Source organism: Melanerpes formicivorus, unplaced genomic scaffold (assembly GCF_026170545.1).
Source record: "Melanerpes formicivorus ecotype bairdi unplaced genomic scaffold, bMelFor1.0.p_v2 SCAF_42, whole genome shotgun sequence".
NCBI classification, from domain to species: domain Eukaryota; kingdom Metazoa; phylum Chordata; class Aves; order Piciformes; family Picidae; genus Melanerpes; species Melanerpes formicivorus.
The window spans coordinates 5,872,928-5,894,081 of record NW_027142394.1 but is presented as its reverse complement, the minus strand read 5'-3'; the positions used below and the strand labels follow the sequence as shown (position 1 = coordinate 5,894,081).

The 21,154-nt window shown below is 40.4% G+C and overlaps 1 protein-coding gene across 6 annotated transcripts in view; it reads right to left on the bottom strand.

Moving 5' to 3' along the window:
- Window positions 1–1,107: 1,107 nt before the first annotated feature.
- Window positions 1,108–21,154, bottom strand: part of SNTG1 (syntrophin gamma 1) — a 273,334-nt gene continuing 253,287 nt past the window's right edge. For all 6 annotated transcript variants that reach the window (XM_068158802.1, XM_068158799.1, XM_068158804.1 and 3 more), the window contains 4 exons: window positions 20,611–20,763; window positions 13,828–13,920; window positions 6,790–6,900; window positions 1,108–1,626 (listed from right to left, as the gene is read on the bottom strand). In XM_068158802.1, the coding sequence (XP_068014903.1) occupies window positions 1,468–1,626; window positions 6,790–6,900; window positions 13,828–13,920; window positions 20,611–20,763 (516 nt within the window). In that variant the 3' untranslated portion in view covers window positions 1,108–1,467. The remainder of the gene's footprint in view (window positions 1,627–6,789; window positions 6,901–13,827; window positions 13,921–20,610; window positions 20,764–21,154) is intronic.

The window sequence follows — 21,154 nt, the reverse complement described above, 5'->3', positions numbered from 1 at the left end:
CCATTTTCCCCTCTTCACTGATGTGTACAATAGCATAACATTAAATTATTTTGCAAAGTGATATTTAAATGAAGTCATTAATTTGAAATTTGCAGCTCCTTCAGGTTTCCTCACTGCATCACACTCTGGAGCTCCTATGTGGTCCAGAGGGATGCATACAAAGACATTATGCATTCTGTCACCTGTTCTTTCCACGTTACCGAATTTAGTCCTGTCTTGTACTAACAACACAAACCAAACAGAAATGATTAAGACTTTAAAGGGTGAACTCATTTTTTCCAAGCACAATGTAGAATATCTGTTTTGCTGAGTGGAATAGAGGTTCTGCTTATGGAGTGAAATCAAGGTTAAACACAGAAGCAACATATTAAGTGGATTGTCTCTGCAACAAATTCAACAGCTAAGATCTGTGAACAGAATCTATTAGATTCACAGAATTTAATTCTGGACAAAAGCAGAGGGAGGCAGTAGATAGCAGACATGGTATTTTATACTTACTTTGTAATTAAAATGAGATGCATATCACATTATTTTTTACCTGAATAGAATAGAATTAGAATAGAACAGAATTAACCAGGTTGGAAAAGACCTTTGAGATCATCGAGTCCAACCTATCACCCAACACCATCTAATCAACTAAACCATGGCACCAAGCACCCCAGCCAGTCTCTTCCTAAACACCTCCAGTGATGGTGACTCCACCACCTCCCTGGGCAGCACATTCCAATGGCCAATCTCTCTTCCTGTGAAGAACTGTGGAGAGGGACTTGCTCACAGAAGGACGTTTTGCTTTGTGGGCTGGTTTTTAATGCACGCATCCAATATGGCTCCTGCCTTTGCTGTTGTTATTGTTAGGCTAAAAGAACAGACTAGGCAAAGCAGCATGACTCCATGTATGGACACAAGTATGGATTTACAGCAGTGCTTAAAGTGCTTTCTTATTTGAGGAGATACTTACACCAATGCCTTTTCATGCTCATCTTCTTGTCATCATGTACTATATGCTCGCTGCTTGCTCTTATGCCATTTCTAATATAATGATAGGGTATTAAGTTCATACTCAAGAGTTTAGTATATTGTCATTAAAAACATCTGAAAACAGGAAGATGACAATTCTAGTTGTTTATTATTACAGCAATTTGAAAATTTTATTAAATACTGAAGTGCTTCATCTCAGCATTTATTCCTTTGCTTCCAGTGTGGCTTTAAAGCACTATGTAAGTACAAATAGATCATACTAAAAGCATATCCATCCTATTCTGGGGGTTTGACTAGGATTATTTACTGATGCCTTGCAGAACAGAGATGAATTTATGATCCCACGTGACCATTTATCTGCTGATGCTGCAAGATGTCTTGCCTCCAGGATTGGTTTCCATGTACATGGTTCATCAAAGGTCTACATCTTATGAATATTTATACATTGTAATGTCTTGTTGGTAAGTGGCAGTGCTGTAATGTGAGATGTCAAGTAGTGTACTTTAATTTGCCAGTACCAGAAGTTGTGGGAGCAGCAGAAGCTGTGGCTTGACTGCCAACATACAAAGGGTCCAAACAAGCCACTTTGGCTGCAAAGAATGAGTGGATACAGTGAAGGACTGCAAACAGGTTGGAAAATTCCAGCTCCTGGAAGTGAAAACAGAAAGATTAAACAAGAAACATCTCACAAGGACACACCCAGGAACAACCCCCTTTCAAACAGCAATACTTTGTGATGTATTTCTGCTACTGTGTCTGACAATTCTGCATTACAGGGACTTAGATGCTGAGCTATCCCATTCTGCAAATAATTGTTTGGAGGCTAAGGTGGACACACTTCTGAGGTCAGTGCTTCCATACAAATAGCAGATCCTACTGGCTAAAGGGGAAGGAATGTATCAATATATATTTTTCTCTCAGTTTAATGCAATTAGGTAAATTGGAATGGCTGCACCATAAGCTACACATCTCTAGTCTCCAACTGTATACTAAATGTACCACACAGGTGAACAACGTTGAGTTCCAGATATGTTCCATTTGTGCTTTATGTCAGCTCACAGCAGTAGCAATTATCTTATCTCTGCTGATTCTTTAACAATAAAGAAATGAAAAAAAAACAACATACATGTTTTCCCAAGTGCTGCTATCACACAGAGATATTTGGGATCTGTTTTCATTGTGTGGGTTACTGTTGTTTGACTACAGAAAGCCCAGCAGTATTAAAATCCTCCTCTTTCTACTTCAGTTTACATTTCTTTCTACCTCCTCAGTATGGGACTCTCTCAGACACAGTATCACAGTATCACTAAGGTTGGAAGAGACCTCAAGGATCATTGAGTCCAACCTATCACCACAGACCTCATGACTAGACCATGGGCCCAAGTGCCACGTCCAATCTCCTCAGAGGAAATAAATAAACCCTATGTTTTTTAGCATATATAAACTGACTCCTTTGTGTCTAGTTCCCTTTCTCCGATCAATGTTTTTTAGATTATCTTCGGTATCTGGTTTTGGAGCTAACATTTAATCAATAAATGCCCATTGTATTTGAAAGCAAATAGTGAGGTGTTGGAATACATCTAAGTGCAGGGATGGTGGTGCAGAGTTGTCACCTTTCTGCCTTGATTCACTGCCTAGACAGATGTCTTCGTTGTAATATGAAGCCAGTAGTAGACACGTCTGGTGTATTCCATTTGTCTTTCTGTCCAGTGCTTTCTGCTATGCTGAGGGCTTTGCTTCTTTGTTTGGAACAATATTGATCATGTTGCAAATTCAACAAAAAACCTGCTAAAGCTCTCGAAATGACATTAACTTGCAATTTTCTGCCTCTTGAGATTTCCTGGAAGAAATTGCTTCAAGTAATTCATGGATGGAGATGTTCACAAACCCCTCGCGCCTGAAAGCAGACAGCTGCATGTGCAGTGGCCAGTGAGGTACTGAACGGGTGGAGCTTTGTTCAACTCTTATAACCTGAGCAGATGTCCTTCAGACACGCTCAGAAATGAATTTATGACATCCCATGAGCTTCTCTAGACTCCCCTAACTAGCAAGTTTCAATAAGGAACATAAAGTTTATGCCAAGTTTGACAATCATGCCATCTGTGTCCATTTAAAAAAATCTGCTTAGAGACATTGCCATTTTTAACACTGGGAGAAGGGCAATTTTATCACTCTGCAAGGGTTTTGTTCCTCCCTTACACTTCAAAGTAAGGAAAATTACCATAGCTAGGAAAATGCTGCATACATAGGAAAACATGAGGAAACAAGGAATTATGGAAGCTATTTCAGAGTAATAACTAACAGTCAGCTACCTCCTTAACACAGTATTATTCATCCTCCTGGTACTCCAAACCAAAATAAATCAAACTGAAGTCTTGAAAGAATGACTATTGAGTGGAACAGTGAAATATCCTTAATATTAATTCTGTGTCTCATCTGTAGAAAGCCTACATTCCCCCCTCTGTCTCAATTGGATAAGCCTATTAATACAGAGTTTATAGTTCAAGTCAGTTAGGTAACCCTATGAGCTGGAAGTCCTTGCTGTCATAATTACACCTGCTGGACACTGAATTTTCATAGTGCATCAGTACAATTATCACCAACAATTATCACAGCTGTTTCTGTAACCTTTCATGAAGAAAGTCTGGATTGAAAGGGAATAGGATAGAATAGAATAGAATAGAATAGAATAGAATAGAATAGAATAGAATAGACCAGACCAGACCAGACCAGACCAGACCAGACCAGGTTGGAAGAGATCTTCGAGATCATTGTGTCCAACCTATTGTCCAACACCACCTAATCAACTAAACCATGCAACCAAGCACCTTATCAAGTCTCCTCCTAAACACCTCCAATGATGGTGACTCCACCACCTCCCCAGGCAGCACATTCCAATGGAAGTAAATAATAGAGTGTGCCCCTAGATGAGAAAAACTTCAGCTCTTATTGCATTGTGTTAATGACAACTACTTCAACAATGCAGCTACAAAATCAAGCAATGGTAAGTTTGGAAGTGTTCAATGCTATGCTTAGAAAATGTTATTTCCTTTCATCCACATACAAACTGCTGATAGGAGAAGATATTTGCTCATTCATCCAATGTGTTAGACAATGACAGATATTATGCAGACAATCCATGTGCAAGCCATGGGGAAACTAAAAATGGAATCGCCCAAACCTACACAGGTCAGAAGCCCAAGCTCAGAATGCAGTCACTGCAGCTGAGCAATCACTGTGAACAATCCTTAAGGATGTACACTTAAAACCCATTTAAAGATGCTATTCTAAAATTGAAGAGGACTGTGATGCTCACAGAAAGCCCTTCAAGGATAAGAACAAGGATTAATTCAAAGCTGTATATTGGAGTATATACCTGATACAAGCAGCAAGGGCAGACTGGAAAATGGTGCAAGCACCCATCAGGGCACCTTGCAACACTTGAGAGTGTTTTGTTCACTTTACAGCAGCACTCACTCAGGCCATTTATTTGCCTTACTTTAGATTAGATTTCTATACAAGATAATTGCAAGTACAAATTAATTTGGCACTAATTACTATTAAGGTACAATTATTTAACATGTATCAATAGTAAATCCCTGAAGTTACACTTATTCCTTCACCGATACCATCTTTTTCACCTCTTCTATTCTCCATATTCTAACAGGCAAACACAACTGCCTGCCTCTGCATCGTGATGTGCTGACTTCTGTATTCACTTTGGTTCTGTAACCCTCAGCACAGGGATTCAGCCAGTCTGTGAACAAAAGCTAACCCTCTGCAGCACAGCTGTGTGACCTACCCTGAGTTCTTCTGACAGAGCTGCAGAGCTGAGAAAAAGCCCTGCAAGTTGAGAAAGGTGAAAGCTCACAGTGAAGTGCAGCTTTTGGGTTATACAGATGTTCTACAAGGCACAGAAGCTCCCAGCTCACAGAAATTACTGATTGCTGTGTTCACTTTAAAAACTGACATGGACTTTGGGTGGTACAAGAAAATCAGCATATTTATATCCATAGCTATGTGTATGGATATGTGTGCCTATATATATATATATATTATTTTTTGCTCACCCTTACATTATACTATTTGCTTTACCACTTTATCCTAATCTTTCCAAAACTATATACATCCTCCTGTCTGCTACAGATCATAATCATATGTATATATACACATTTGATTATCATGTATAGCAGATATACATAGTATGTATAAACAGGATCTCTCATAGATTTAGGATCCTCCATTTTTGCTAGTTTCTCTGCAGTGGTCTAGTAGTTTGCCAGGTAAAACTGAAGAGCACAGCACTCTGAGTTAGCTTCTGGAAGCTGCTGTGATACTTGACAGACACTAATGGATCATTAGCTGTAGCTAAACAGGGAAATAGTTAAGTAACTAGACAGGATGGTGCCTGAGTGAATCCCCTTTGTGTCATATAGATGAGGAGAAAGCTTTGCCCTTCCTTGCTCCTTTTTTTCAACCCAGTTCCAACAGCCTGGTAAGGACAGAGGAGAGAGACACATAGGCTTCACGTTCTGCCAAGCTGACAGCTCTATTTTCTAGCTCTCAGTCAGAAAAACTCCCTCTGATTGTGCAAACTTGTGCTCTATCTCCTGCTGAGTGACAGCTGGGAAATAACCTACAGATTGGAATGTCTAAGGGCTATCAGTGATTAATGTTACCCTTACATGGTTTCCTTCTCAGAATCCACTTAGACTCTGCCTTATAAACCTTTAAAGTCAGGTGTTTGCATCCAGACACCCTGCCATGGGCCCACAGGTGTGACCTGTGGTAATTACTGTTCTGATTTTTCATCCTGGAATCGCTTATATCCACAAGGAAACACTTCTTTGCTACTACCCTGTATGTCTTTATAGTAACACAATGTTACTTACAGAGAAGCCAGACAATAGCATCAGTACAAAAAGGCAGCACTTCAACAGGATCTGAGAGAGCAATGCAAATGCTTAAATAATTTGAATTACTTTAAAGCTGAAAAGATGCACACCTGGTCAAACTCTAACTAAATTCATAGCATACAGCGATGGGGCAATGGCTCTTCAGAGTCTAAGTTTTGTCCTCAGCTGCAAGCTCTCATTTCACTATGTTCTGATTATTGCTCATGTAATGACTGGTAAAAAAAAAGGTATTATCTTCAGGTAAAGAAATTGTTACACTATCTTCCCCACAACAGTGGGTCTCCAGGCCATCTGAGGCACAGAGCTGCAGCTAACAGGTGATGATAGCTGTGGCCATGAATATTCATCACAACCTTTAACAGATGTTTTACAGAATTCCCATCAACTGATACCAGATGAAGCCTGCATACAGTAAGGCACTACCAGCCTTTCTGAAAAGCTGATTAACATCTCCTAATGACTCCAGAGTTTCCCAAAGAGCTACACCACTAACTCTGTAGAGCTAGTCAAGTCCAAAAGAGATTGTTCCACCTCTTCTGAAGAGCGCTTTAAATCCGTGAGAGGCTTAAAGGATACTGTGAGAGGGCCTATGCAGAGAATTGTAAACTCACCAAAGTTCAAAAGGTATGACCCAAGAATCTTCACATTCATTTTTACAGCTACATTGATCTCTCAGACTGAACATACTTCATATGTAAACAAATTGAAATGGGTACAAACGCTCACTAGAGAAGATGTAGATTTTCCTTTGCATCCTTTGAATTTGTGCATGAATCTAATATTTAAAGTAACTTAGTTTAATTTACTCTTCCATTCCCCTATCTGCTTCCATAACTGCTTTATTATTATTATCATCATCATTATTATTATTTATAAAACAATGTATTGTTTTTACCTTTGCTTCAATTTGTTTAGTATCTTGGTTTTGGAACAAGAATTTGATTTTGCTCTTCCCGTCGTCTGAAGAACCTTTGAGCTGGGAAAACTTGTACCTCCAAAGGACAGCCTAGAGAGGAAAGAACAACAACAAAGCAAATCAAACACTGTCATCCTGAGCTGACCACGCTGTGCTACAGAAAATGGAATAGCTTCCCTCATCTCGAAGTCTGTGCAATTCCTTTCACCTTGTTTCAGCAATGATGTTTAGTTATGTCCTGTGGATAGTGAGTTAAACAATCCAAACCCAAACAGCCTCATACAGTATTCAGGTGGCCATAATTTCTACCTATGCTTAAAGTCCTTTTTTTTTTAACAGACCTATTTAACCCAACCTTGTCAGAAGATCAAGAGTACTGCCTTTCTGCAGGAACAGCAAATCCATTTAAGCATGTCATTGCCTAGATGAGAAATGTAAAGGGCACTGATGGTCTTTTTATCTCAGGAGAACAACCGTGACAAAACAAGCTAGTATCTTTCTCTTCCCTGATGATGTATGGGGAGGCCAGGAGAGACGGGCAGTAGTGATGAGGACCCTGAGATGGGCTGGCAAAATGGAGGGTACCTGGCCTTATTTCCAATCAGATTAAGTTTGAGTGAAAATGAAGGATGTTTAGATGTGCAGAACTTTTGTCATTTCTTGAGCAGCTTTGCCACTTGCTTCATTCCCACTTGAGGAAAGAGAACAACAGTCACAGCAAACCATGGGCGTGATTCAAGAACACACTTCAGTTTATACATAACCTTGGATAAGAAGAGCTCTGCTTAGCAATAGCTCTTAAGTGCACTGCAAAATCAGGTCTATAGAATGAAGTGATGAAACCCTTCTTGAAGTTAATCCCAACAAAACTGCACTTCTACCATCAGGATATCAAAACCAGTTCCTGGAACTGACAGTTCAACAGTATACTTCTCAGAGACCATTAAACACTCTTTGTCTAAAGTGCAAGGAATAAATACACCCTAGACAATGCATGCAATGATTCCCAAATGAAAAGAACTATGTTTCTTTTGGGTGATCTTCCACAAACTGCATGTTTTTCCCCAAAATTTCCACATGAAAGAGGATAGGATAGGATAGGACAGGATAGGATAGGATAGGACAGGACAGGATAGGATTAGGATAGGATAGGATAGGATAGGATAGGATAGGATAGGATAGGATAGGATAGGATAGGATAGGATAGGATAGGATAGGATAGGATGCAATAGAATAGACCAGACCAGGTTGGAAGAGACTTTTGAGATCATTGAGTCCAACCTATCACCCAACACCATCTAATCAACTAAACCATGGCACCAAGCACCCCATTCAGTCTCTTCCTAAACACCTCCAGTGATGGTGACTCCATCACCTCCCTGGGCAGTACATTCCAATGACCAATCTCTCTTTCTATAAAGAACTTCTTCCTAAGATCCAGCCTAAACCTCTCCTGGTGCAGCTTGAGGCTGTGTCCTCTTGTTCTTTTTGCAACATATCAGGGAGATTTTTAAGTCATGAAGGAATACACATTATATCAAACATTCAAGCTAGTCAACCTGGCTACTTCTTTTGTTCTAGAGAACTTCTGAGTAACAGTTGCTTCACCCAGGTTTGAACTAGGATGAATACTGGTTCACTTTGGTGAACTTGGTAAGTGCCTACACTTCAGTGCACCACACTACATTGGAACTGTAACTGACTTAAACTAGATGTCCAAATTATAGATAGCTAAAATTGGTTTGGTTAATTAAGCATATGCCCATTAAGACCCATTTAATTCCTTGTCTCCTGCCAAAAGAAGCTGAAGCTGCCCTGAAGCTGAAGCATCTTGCACATGTAGGAGATGTACAAGATGCAGAATGCTGTGATCAGCAGTCAGATCACTCTTAAAATCCAGTATCTTGGGGATCCCTGATTTACTTCTTCTGTAGCTTCATGAGTTCTGAGGGGTTTTTGATATTTTTTGTTTGGGTTTTTTTGTTGCTGTTTTCATTGTCAATACTGTAAAATGCACAAGCAGTGAGCAGGAACCAGACCTGTCCTTTTTCAGTGACTACCTGATGGTTCCAAAGCAGAAAGGAGAAGCAAGATCTGCTCACCTAAGCACCAAGTTTCACAAAGATGCTTAGTGACAGCAGTGACATTAGCACACGAGAGAGAGCTTCAGATGTCTTTAGCTTTCATATTTTCTGTGGGCTGACTTCAGTGTCACAGTACTTGCTGTTCTAAATTCTAGATTTAAAGGCTAATTCTCCTGCATTAGAAACAGGCATCCTTGGGGATACTGATCTATACACCCCTGTCAAAGCCAAGTGAGGGATATTTTCATGTTTTGGAGCATCAGAGTTCCTCAGAACCATTCGTTGAATGCAAACAAATAAACAGTGCAGACAGGTTGACAAATTAGATTTAAGACTTCTCTTGAGATGCTATTAAATTATTGTAATAAGAAATCATCAAAAAAGCAAAACCCTGTCCTCACTGAAATTAAGAGGATTTTTTTTCCCTCCTCTGACATACCTGGGACCAAGATTCTCCACCAATACTTTTTAATGAGAAATATTTTATTTACAAGTAATCATAGAATCAGTCAGGGTTGGAAGGGACCACAAGGATCATCTAGTTCCATCCCCCCTGCCATGAGCAGGGACATCTCACACTAGATCAGGCTGGCCAGAGCCTCATCCAGCCTGCTCTTAAAACACCTCCAGGGCTGGGGCCTCAACCACCTCCCTGGACAACCTATTCCAGGGCTTCACCACTCTCATGGTGAAGAACTTCTTCCTCACATCCAATCATCTAGGACTCATTTGTTCCAGTCTTTGTAACCAAAGTACTGCCAATTAGCTTCTGCTAGTGCTGGTTTGCTATAATCAGCCAAGGATGCTCTCTGCCTGCATATTTTTATGTTATAAATGGCACATGGAAGAAGAGCTATTGACTTCAGTACTTGTAATACTTTCTGATGTTCCCCATTGTCACACAAATGAAGAAAATTAGACTGCTTCTAGGCATACCTTATTTAGCAGGGGGGGCTGGACTAGCTGATATTCAGGGGTCTCTTCTAATCCCTACTTTTCTGTGGTTTTATTCTTAGTGCTACTGCTGAATCTAAAACACATATTCTACAAGGGACCTTAGAAGATAGTTTCACATTCAGATTACAGATCAATTTGCTGCTCATTCCCGTCATGTCTGAATCTTGAACTAAACTACACACAATTTTGATGAGACGCCATCAAAATCAATTCCCATCTAAATAATGACACCAGAAAAATGGGAATGCATAACAGTTATCTTAGTTCAGGGTATGATCAAGAGTACTGCTTAGGGGTTTTGTTTTGGGTCAAGGAGCTTCATTTACTCTGAGCAGAGCCTGGATTACCAAACAAACAAGTAAGTGTCTGTACTTCTGCTTGGCACACTGTAAGGAATATGCATAGAAATGACAATGTCTGACCAGTCCATGGCTCTGTGATAGGTGTATGATTTAGGAAGGATATCCAGGGTGTTTTGCCCTGGCTCTAGGAAAGAAAAGCTGTATTTTGTCAACAGGAGAGCCTCCAACCAGAAGAGAATTAATTCGTATCCTATGGCTTCAGTAATGGACTAAATTCAATTTATTACTAAACAATCTTGCCTCATCTATGCTGGATTGTGCACTGTGGACCAATTCTGCTCATGCAAAGAGTTCATTACACTTAATGAACTTGTGAAATAATGTTTGTACCACACACTGCAAGGGCATCATTTCACCTGCCAGTGCACGTCACCAAATACAGCTTTTCTCTACGCTTTCCATTGGCATGAATCATACAGCTTGTATTGTGTAGTAGCAAAAGAAGTTTGCCTTTCAGTAGGATGCTTAGAAAAAAAAAGCCTGAAAGCATCTGTCAGTGTTTTATAATGATTAGACAGCTACATCTCAGACCACCTGTAAATGGTAGAGTAAATAAAGAAACTATCTTCATTATGGAAGGGATGTCAGGGGTCACTTTTCAATTGTTAGTTTGAGCACATCCCTTTGTTGTCTTTTCCTTTGCACCTTCAAAAGCCTGCAGCTGTACTTGTCCAACACTACCTCCTTTTTTCTTGACACTGATTAAACCCATTCTTCTGTGGAGTTTAAGGCTTTCTTTTTTAATACACTCTCCTTACATGTTGCAGAATTATGCTCAATTTTAGTGGACACCTTTCAAACCAACGTTTTGTCATTTGACTGCAATAAGTGGTAAGCTCTAAAAGTCAAACTAAATCAAGAGCAGATGCCTTGTAGGTCCTTATTTTCAAGAACAGCAGCAACTGGGTCTTCAGGCACCTGGGATACACCTTAATTTGGCTGTTTGACTCATACCTAATTGAGAAAGATTGAATTCTTGCAAAGTGACACTTTGTCCATACTGACAGAAGCAGTAGGGAACTGAGCAGGATTAAGATCTTGTTCATGCTCAGTTCTACCGTGCTACCAATCTCTGGAGGGTGTCTTACTACAAAAGAATTATGGACCAAGGCAATTTCCTTTGTCAAATGCTGAGGATCTATACCTGAAAAAGGAAAGATAGGGGAGGACACAGAGGACAAAGAACAAAAATGAGACAAAGGAAAAAGCAAGAAAGGAAGCCCTAATAAAGTAACTATTCTTGTCCATTATGAAAGTTACATCAGATGCTTCTTATTAATAAGAAAGAAAGAAAAAAAATCCAAACAAAAGACACCTTGCACTGGAGCTTTGGCTCTGGAGAGTGCTACAGAAGAGCAGGAGCACAAGCACGCACGTTGCCTCTTTTTAATCTGCAGGCAGAGAAATGTCTTTTTGTCCGTAATTACATTTGGTACTTTATGAACTGTTTAGCTGAAATCAAGATGTTATCTTCTGAGATGCTGGAAGAATCTGATTTAACTAGGCAGCCTTAAAAACCATTCAATCTCCTTTCAGGAAATCACAATGGTTTGTTATAAAGCAACGCACCAAATGCTCCAAATGATAAACAACTGTTGGCTCCCCAAGTAATCAGTCACACAACAAGTAGGAGAAAGCAGGTGATATGCACAGAGATGGCTGTGATTTATGCCAGCGCTGCTGTAATCACATCTCAGGACAGATTTGCTCTGAAGACCTCAAGTTTAATACTTTGTGTACTCATATTTATCATAGGTCTATGCAGACACAGAAACAATGTTTTTATCGAGCTGTGATGCGTTTGACTTGAAATACGTTTAGCACAGACGACAGTATTTAACCATTCATTTCGACCACTGTCTTCCTCTCTCAAAGTAAAATGAAAGAAACCCTGAAACCTTAAGGATTCTCCATGAAATGACTCTTGAGCTTTCCAGGCATGGAACCTCTCTCCATTCAGGAAAATAAAATCCACTTTAAAAAGACAAATCAGCAAGCATCTCGGGAACATTGTTTTCATCAGACTAAAAGGGAAACACAGAAAGTGCAGGAAACAAAGAAGGCTTTTAAGCATCAGAGGTGTGCAGGAGCTCTGAAGGAGATGCAGATTACCTTTATACAAAAGCACCAGAACAAGAGGACACAGTCTCAAGCTGTGCCAGGGAAGGTTTAGGCTGGATGTTTGGAAGAAATTCTTCATAGAGAGAGTGATTGCCCATTGGAATGGGCTGCCCGGGGAGGTGGTGGAGTTGCCATCATTGGAGGTGTTTAGGAGGAGACTTGATAGGGTGCTTGGTGCCATGGTTTAGTTGATTAGATGGTGTTGGATGATGGGATGGATGCAATGATCTTGAAGGTCTTTTCCAACCTGGTTTGGTCTATCCTATCCTATCCTATCCTATCCTATCCTATCCTATCCTATCCTATCCTATCCTATCCTATCCTATCCTATCCTATCCTATCCTATCCTATCCTATCCTATCCTATCCTATCCTATCCTATCCTATCCATTTCTATAATGCTATTGGAGAGTGGGGGTAAATCTACACATTTTATCCTGAGCTACAACATTTTAATCCTGTTGCACTGATTTTTCGGTAGTACCTCCTAAGCTGACAGTTGTGTGTTCCTACACTATTTGTTTAACAAAAAGAAACACCTAAGTATTTGAATTTCATTCACCACAGCTTGTGTAAACATGCACTAGAATAAACTGGGAAGAACAGAAAGGGTTTAGTTAGTAGAGTAATATGGTGGGAAGAGGTGAATTAAGACAGAGGACAGAAGCATACCCTGGAGTGAAAAGAGCATTCCCAGCAATGGCTGGTGGCCTTGCTGCAGTATCTCCAAGGGAAGTAAGTACTGAAGTGGAACTCATAATGTGATTCAGAGCACACATTCTCCCATAAGAGCAGTGTCAAGTAGTAGCAATAAAGCCTGTTTACATTCCAGCACTTGTTAGCAATTAGTGCAAATGTAAACACAGGTAGGCTCTCAATATTACTGAGATTGGACTTGCATTAATATAATCTGGAAATTGATGGCATATTATCACTTGATACAGCAAATTATTTCATCAGCTGTACTGAGCTTTTTCAGGGCTGATGGGAAAAGCCTGAGATACAGAGATCATGGCTGATTTCTCCTTCTACAGGCAACTGAACAATAATATCTAAAACACAATCTGAGAGCTGTTGTAACAAAACATACTTCCACCCATGAAATTTGAGAAGAGCAAGGCAGTTTTCAGAGCTCACAGATAAGCTTTAAACCAAGAAGATTCTTTCCTCTCAAAACCGAGAAAGCATCAGCAAAAGAAACAGCAAACTGAAGCAGTCAGAGCTTTCATGTCAAATTAAAGAATGAAGACTTGAAGCTTGTTTCAGACTGGTACTGGTATTGACTTTTCCATAACAAGCACCCAACAGAATACAACTTCTTACATCATTTAGAAGTCATCCCTAAGTTTTAAAGCAAAGCACCAGAGATTTGACAAGATCTGATATACTGTGATAACAAAAAGAGGTACATTTTAAGGATGTCCTTCTCATTCCCCCAACAGAAGAAATAACGAGGAATGATAACAATGATGGAAACAAGCCTTAGAACTTTACCTTTGTGGCAGCATCAAAACAGACAAAGCCCATGCTGAAGTCGATGGTAAGTCCCATAAGATGACTCTCCAAAACACAGGCATATGTCTTGCACTGCCAAAGAAAAATCAGAGAAGGTAGTTACCACAGAACACATTTAGAATAGATAGAATAGAATAAACCTCTGGAATAAACCAAACCAAGTTGGAAGAGACCTTCAAGATCATTGCGTCCAACCCATCAACCAATCCAACCCACCCAAACAGCTAACCCATGGCACCAAGCACCCCAGCAAGTCTCCTCCTGAACACCTCCAATGACAGCGACTCCACCACCTCCCTGGGCAGCCCATTCCAATGGGCAATCACTCTTTCTGCATAGAACTTCTTCCTAACATCCAACCTGAACCTCCCCTGGTGCAGTCTGAGACTGTGGCCTCTTGCTCTGGTACTGGGTGCCTGGGAGAAGAGACCATCATCCACCTGTCTACAACCTCCCTTCAGGTAGTTGTAGAGAGTGATAAGGTCACCCCTGAGTCTCCTCTTCTCCAGGCTGAGCAACCCCAGCTCCCTCAGTCTTTCCTCATAGGGCTTGTGTTCCATAGAATAGAATAGAATAGACCAGACCAGACCAGACCAGACCAGGTTGGAAGAGACCTTCGAGATCATCACGTCCAACCCATTTCTTCCAATTCTTTCTAGCACCAGTATTTTGGTGTCTCTATTCTAATTGAGTATCTCTAAATTATTATCAGAAAGAAGTTATTTTTGTGTAAATAGGTGAATTTCCTGTCAGCATATTTCCATTCAAAGGACTGATATCAGTAAAGTTTTCTAATTGTTGTAAAAAGAGGCTTTGCTTCCATCAGGAAAAAATAATTAGACTCAAGACCTGCTTCTGTGGTTTGCTGATGACAACTGCTCAAAGGGAAGTTTCATTTTAGAATAGAATAAACTAGAATAGAATTAACCAGGTTGGAAAAGACCTTTGAGATCATCGAGTCCAACCTATCACCCAGCACCATCTAATCAACTAAACCATGGCACCAAGCACCCCTTCCAGTCTCTTCCTAAACACCTCCAGGGATGGCAACTCCACCACCTCCCTGGGCAGCCCTTTCCAATGGACAATCTCTCTTTCTGTGAAGAATTTCTTCCTAACATCCATTCTAAACCTGCCCTGGCACAGCTTGGGACTGTGTCCCTTTTTCTAGTACTGGTTGCCTGGGAGAAGAGACCAACCCCCAACTGGCTACAGCCTCCCTTCAGGTAGTTGTAGACAGCAATAAGGTATCCTCTGAGCCTCCTCTTCTCCAGGCTAAGCAACCCCAGCTCCCTCAGCCTCTCCTCACAGGGCTGTGCTCCAAACCCCTCCCCAGCTTTGTTGCCCTTCTCTGGACACATTCCAGCAACTCAACATCTTTCCTAAACTGAGGGGCCCAGAACTGGACACAGGACTCAAGGTGTGGCCTAACCAGCGCTGAGTATTTTGGAACACTTATTTGTTTTGGTACCTTCTATTCTATCCTATTCCTCCTGCATTCATATATTCCTTTCAGGTTCTTAAGAAAAAAATAATTCAGTGCATTTGTAAAACATGCCTTTGGTGTGCTGTTCTTTGTGCTTTTTTTGTGGTCCTTAATCTTGGTGATAAAGGTAGTATTTCATACAGTCTAGTAATTGACATAATCATATCAAACACCTTCTTTGCTTCTGCAAGCAGAGCAATGTATCTCAAAGGCTTCTACAAGAAACCTTGAAATCACAGAATGGTTTGGGCTGGAAGGGACCCCCCCAAAGGCTATATAGTCCAACCCCCCTGCAGTGAGCAGGGACATCATCCATTAGATCAGGTTGCTCAGAGCCTTGTTGAGTGACTTTTAATTCTATGCATCTATTTATTTCCATAACACCACACTTCAGTGCCTGCTGTGAGGCATCCATTAGTGTCATTTTCACGATCAAAACCACTGCTGTGCCTGAAGGCTGACTTCAGGTACAAAACGAAGCACTCATATTTTTAATCACAGACTATTTCAAGGGATTAAAGCAGTTCCAAATCTGATGTAAATTCTTTAAAGAAAACATTACTATTTTGCTGAAACTTTACCCTCCAGATTAAATGAAATATATTCTGGAAGTGAGAACAAAGGCTTCCATGATCTATAATGTGTCAAGGAACCTAAATATAAATTGCAAACACAAGGACAATGTGAGTTACTAAATTATCAGTGTTACAGAAGTATGTGTTATTGTGTTTGGCATATTGATTATCAAGGATAAATCACAGGTCTTCACTTACATATTTTATAGTTGGGCTCTCTCAAGCTGCACCAGTGGAGGTTTAGACTGGATGTTAGGAAGAAAATCTTCACAGAGAAAGTGATTGCCCATTGGAATGGGCTGCCTGGGGAGGTGGTGGAGTCACCATCACTGGAGGTGTTTAGGAGGAGACTTGATGGGGTGCTTGGTGCCATGGTTTAGTTGATTAGATGGTGTTGGGTGATGGGTTGGACTCTATGATCTTGAAGGTCTCTTCCAACCTGGTCTATCCTATCCTATCCTATCCTATCCTATCCTATCCTATCCTATCCTATCCTATCCTATCCTATCCTATCCTATCCTAGATTTTAAATGGGCCTTCCCCAGAACACAAGAAGCTGAAAGGCTCTTTAACTTCTTAAAGTTTAATGTCTTAAAGAGACATTGTAATGAAGGAAAATGCAAAAGTTCATAGCTATACAGGCTCTTTGGATACTTTCTGTACACTTCAGTATAGATTTGTTTTCTGAAGCTGAAATATTTGAGTGAATTGCTTCCATCGATCAGATCAGGTCTCAACTATAGGCAAATAATTGTTGGTTAATATTTATGCACACCTTGGAGCCCTAGAATCCTGGTTTTAAACACAGTGATATGCACCACTGAAGCTGAAGGACACCCTCTCTTGGTTTCATGAGAGCGGTGAAACCCTGGAATGGGTTGTCCAGGGAGGTGGTCAAGGCCCCATTCCTGGAGGTGTTTAAGCCCAGGCTGGATGAGGCTCTGGCCAGCCTGATCTAGTGTGGGCCATGGCAGGGGGGTTGGAACTAGATGATCCTTGTGGTCCCTTCCAACCCTGACTGATACTATGATACTATGATCCATGGGGCACAAGTGCTGTGTGTAAGCCAGTCTATAGATATAGCATGGCTATCTATAGATACAGCATGGCTATCTAGAACTCAGAAGCAAAAATAATCCATGACACATGCCTTACGAGATGATTTTGAGTTTTTGCTGAGTAACAGCAAATGTTATGCTACTGTGTGATTCATCAAAGATGTGTTCAAAAGCTCCAACTGCCAGTAAATGACATATTTCTTAGAGCTGCTGTTGAGATGCAAAGCAGGGACTGATCTACTCTTGTAGCTTCCAGCACTGACAAAACGTCACGTACTTGACGGTATATATAAAACCTGAATTCACGGAGTATAGAGGTGGAGTTGGCCCTTATGACTGCTAATCCATAAACTCCCCACATTTTTAATGATTCAGCTCTATGGTGCTGCAGTCATATGATGCTTGTGTTTGCATAAGCAAATAAAAAGTAGCTTTTTCTGTAGCAGCTATACCACAAAACTGCTATGAAAACGTAAACTTGGATCATGAATCAGTGCTGTTAGAAAAGGAGAGGTTATTGCCTTTGGCAACATCTCATTAGCAGAGTGTAAAGTAACATATTTTACAGTGACTTCTTACTTGATGAATTCACATATGCAAAAATGTTCAGGTTTTGCATGCAAAGCAAAAAATGTACAGCTCTGTAGAACTATCTTACTAACTTCCCTCAATGATGCAAAGTACATTTTTACATGTAGACCTCCAAGCTACATAGAATAGACACAGAGCCTTTGCTGAGAATTGTAATTTAGCAAGGAAATAGTAGATCAGATTTCAAATACATGTTGCCATCTATGCTCATCTGACCTCCCACCTCCATACCTGAGGTCACCCAATAATGTGCACTGCAGCACCAGACCAAGCTGGCACAGCTACCTCTGCTGAAGCAGAGCACTGTGCCTGGACTAATGAGACTCAGTGAGAAGTTAAGATTTATGAGATACAGGAGATACCAGTCTTGGTTCAATGCTACACTGAAAAAGCAACTTGCTCCCCAGACTGCAAGTTCTTTCTGCAGAAGGCAGCGCATAGTTTGAGGAGATGTAGCACACCGTTGGCTCAGTGTGGTTGTTGGTGGGGAAAAAAGCCTGCATTGCAAAAGGTGCAGATCACCAGCAGCACTGATTCTTTACACATTCCATGATGTTCAAAACAATTCAGGGTAGCAAAAATGTGAGAACAACAACAGAATCTCTGGACAGCAAGATTTGAATTTGTTAGGGAAAAAAGTCCCTTGTTTTATGCATGTGCTGTATGCACTTGGGTATCATTCCTGGTCCTGGGTCAGAGTAGGAATGTCAACTTACAGACACTCATTAACCCTGTTAAGATATTTCTCATCTTCATTTAATTTGTATTTTAATTCAGGCATTTGGGAAAAAAAAACCAAAAAGATGCAGAAATCCTACCTAGAAGACTTTGATGATTTAAATTTTCTTCCACACTTAACAAATGCTTCAAATCATTAAAAGTGATTACTAATAACATATACTGTGGATGTTTGGCTTTGGCTGCTGCTTCCTCACAGAAAGCTCATGAAAACTATCAGAACTGAAGCGTCCCCAAAGAGGCACTTACTTCAGCACTCATTCCTTGCTCTCTCTTGAAACACAAAATATCTCAAATCTGCTTTATGGGTAATTCAGCAGGTTGGGCAGGCACTGAGGAAGACAATCCAGAGCTGTTACTTAGATTTTACTCCCTCCATACACACAATTTAAGTTATGGAAAGAACGATATCTTAGACTAGGATTACAACCTGTCTCTGAAGCTAAGGGAAACCATACTGTAAGTCACAGCATCACACTATATCAGAGGCTGGGAGGGACCACAAGAGATCATCAAGTCCAACCCCGCTGCCAAAGCAGGATCACTTAGGGTAGTCTGCACAGGAATGCATCCAGGTGGGTTTGGAAAGGTTCCAAAGAAGGAGACTCCACAACCTCACTGGGCAGCCAGCTCCAGGGCTCCACCACCCTCACTGTAAAGAAGCTTCTCCTCATGTTGAGGTGAAATCTTCTATGCTCCAGTTTGAACCCATTGTTCCTTGTCCTATTACTGTGTACCACCACAAAAAGCTTGGCCCCCTCCACTTGACACCCAACAGTATCACGGTGTATTAGAGGTTGGAAGGGACCTCAAGAGAAGTCCAAGATTTAATTCAGACTTTGAAACTCAGATTCAACTTAAATGGAGACAAAAGTTAAGCAACAACTACAATACAGACAAGAAGGATAGCAAGAAAAATATTCAGGATGTAAGTGCTGAAAATCTTAGCATAAAGTAGGAGGAACACAGGGGGAGCCTAAGAATCATATGAAGAATCTGAGCAAAACAAGGATGTGAGATAGGAAAAAGGAGCTCCATTTCCACTTTTTTTCTTCTTTGTAATTAACCAAGCAAATTATTAGCATCTCTTACCAAGCTAAAGAAAACTAAGAGTGACTGTAACACATCACAATAGCACCACTACAATATCCTAGCACATGTTATTGCTAAACTAAATCAGCTTGACCATCTCTCCTCTAAGACATTTCTTTCCTCAAAAAATACAGCCTGGCTAACTTTTGGTTTAGCTATACCTCAGGCACAAGCTATGAACTGGGTTTAAACTGAATTTATTACATAGTTATAGTGAGGGATGATTAAAAAATATTTACATTGTGATGTATTCTTTAGAACTACATCAGAATAAGGCCCTGATTAAACTTTCAGGGAGGTTAATGCCAATTTATATTCACCGAGTAACTCTTGTTGTAATTGGTATGATTATGGAACAGCACACAATACATTTGACTAATTTTAAATGACAGCTTTAAAGTGCAGTTACAGTTTCAAGTTTATATGATTCCATAGTAACACAAATCTGCACACAAATGGATTATCATTCACAGGCAACATGAATATCCATATGAATGATGGCTTAAACCACAATTTTAGTGGTTATGTACAGCTGATACCTGGTGGAGGGTTTTTTTATCTCACAGGGCAATGAAAGAACTTGTTGGAGATAAATTATACCAGTACACAGACAAACCAGACTTCAGCTGAATCTGCAAACTGGTGGATGAAAGCAGCTAAGAATTAGAATTGGAATTAGAATTAACCAGGTTGAAAGAGACCTTTGAGATCATCGAGTCCAACCTATCACCCAACACTATCTAATCAACTAAACCATGGCACCAAGCACCCCATCCAGCCTCTTCCTAAACACCTCCAGTGATGGTGACTCTACCACCTCCCTGGGCAGCACATTCCAATGGCCAATCACTCTTTTTATAAAGAACTTCTTCCTAACATCCAGCCTAAACCTCCCCTGGCACAGCTTGAGACTGTGTGGTCTTGTTCTGGAGCTGGTTGCCTGGGAGAAGAGACCAACCCCCACCTGGCTACAACCTCCCTGCAGGATTGCTGAAAGAAAAATGAGGAGGCCAAGACCAGTTATATTACAAGTTAATATTATTACCATATTTTTTTATCCCCAAATTGAGATATAGAGGGGAAAAATGAGCCAAGAAAATAAAGGGGGGAAAAAAGTGATATCAGACCATGAGTTCCACAGTCCCAAGCTATCACGAGAAGCTTGCTTGTTCCCCTTCACACATTTCTTTCATATAGGCCTAATTTATTACTTTGTGCTCACCTGTATCCGTTCAACTTCTAAAAAAGTTGCTGTTTGGAAGGCTTTTTCCCATAGTGTTAGGTCAGACTCTAGCTCCACAGAGAAGTAAAGATCTTCTCCAGATTCAGACTGGACGCTGAAGCAATGTTTCCGCCGGTCCAGCAGATCACTGTCCTGATGAAAACCTGAAGTTATATAATCTGGCATACATCAATTAATAGTTTTAATTGCAAACATCTATGCCTCACACCCAGCATTTTTAAATGGCATTTTCAAAAAGCTCTAACACTGTAGCAACTACTGAGTGCCAAAGAGCTGAAAATTAGCCTTCTGGTCTAAACATTGGCATTTCAATGGATTTGAAACAAGAAATCTATATTCAGAACGGTATAGAACAACACAGCATATCTGCCACAACTTCCAATGTTTTCACAAATCACTTCTCAAAAATGTTATTAGCTATAAACTCTTAGATAAATTCTATAAAAGCCATCCACTCTCTATGCATGAGAGGAAGACAAATATCAGCTTCTCCGACCTATTCAACTCACTCACCCTACTCCTG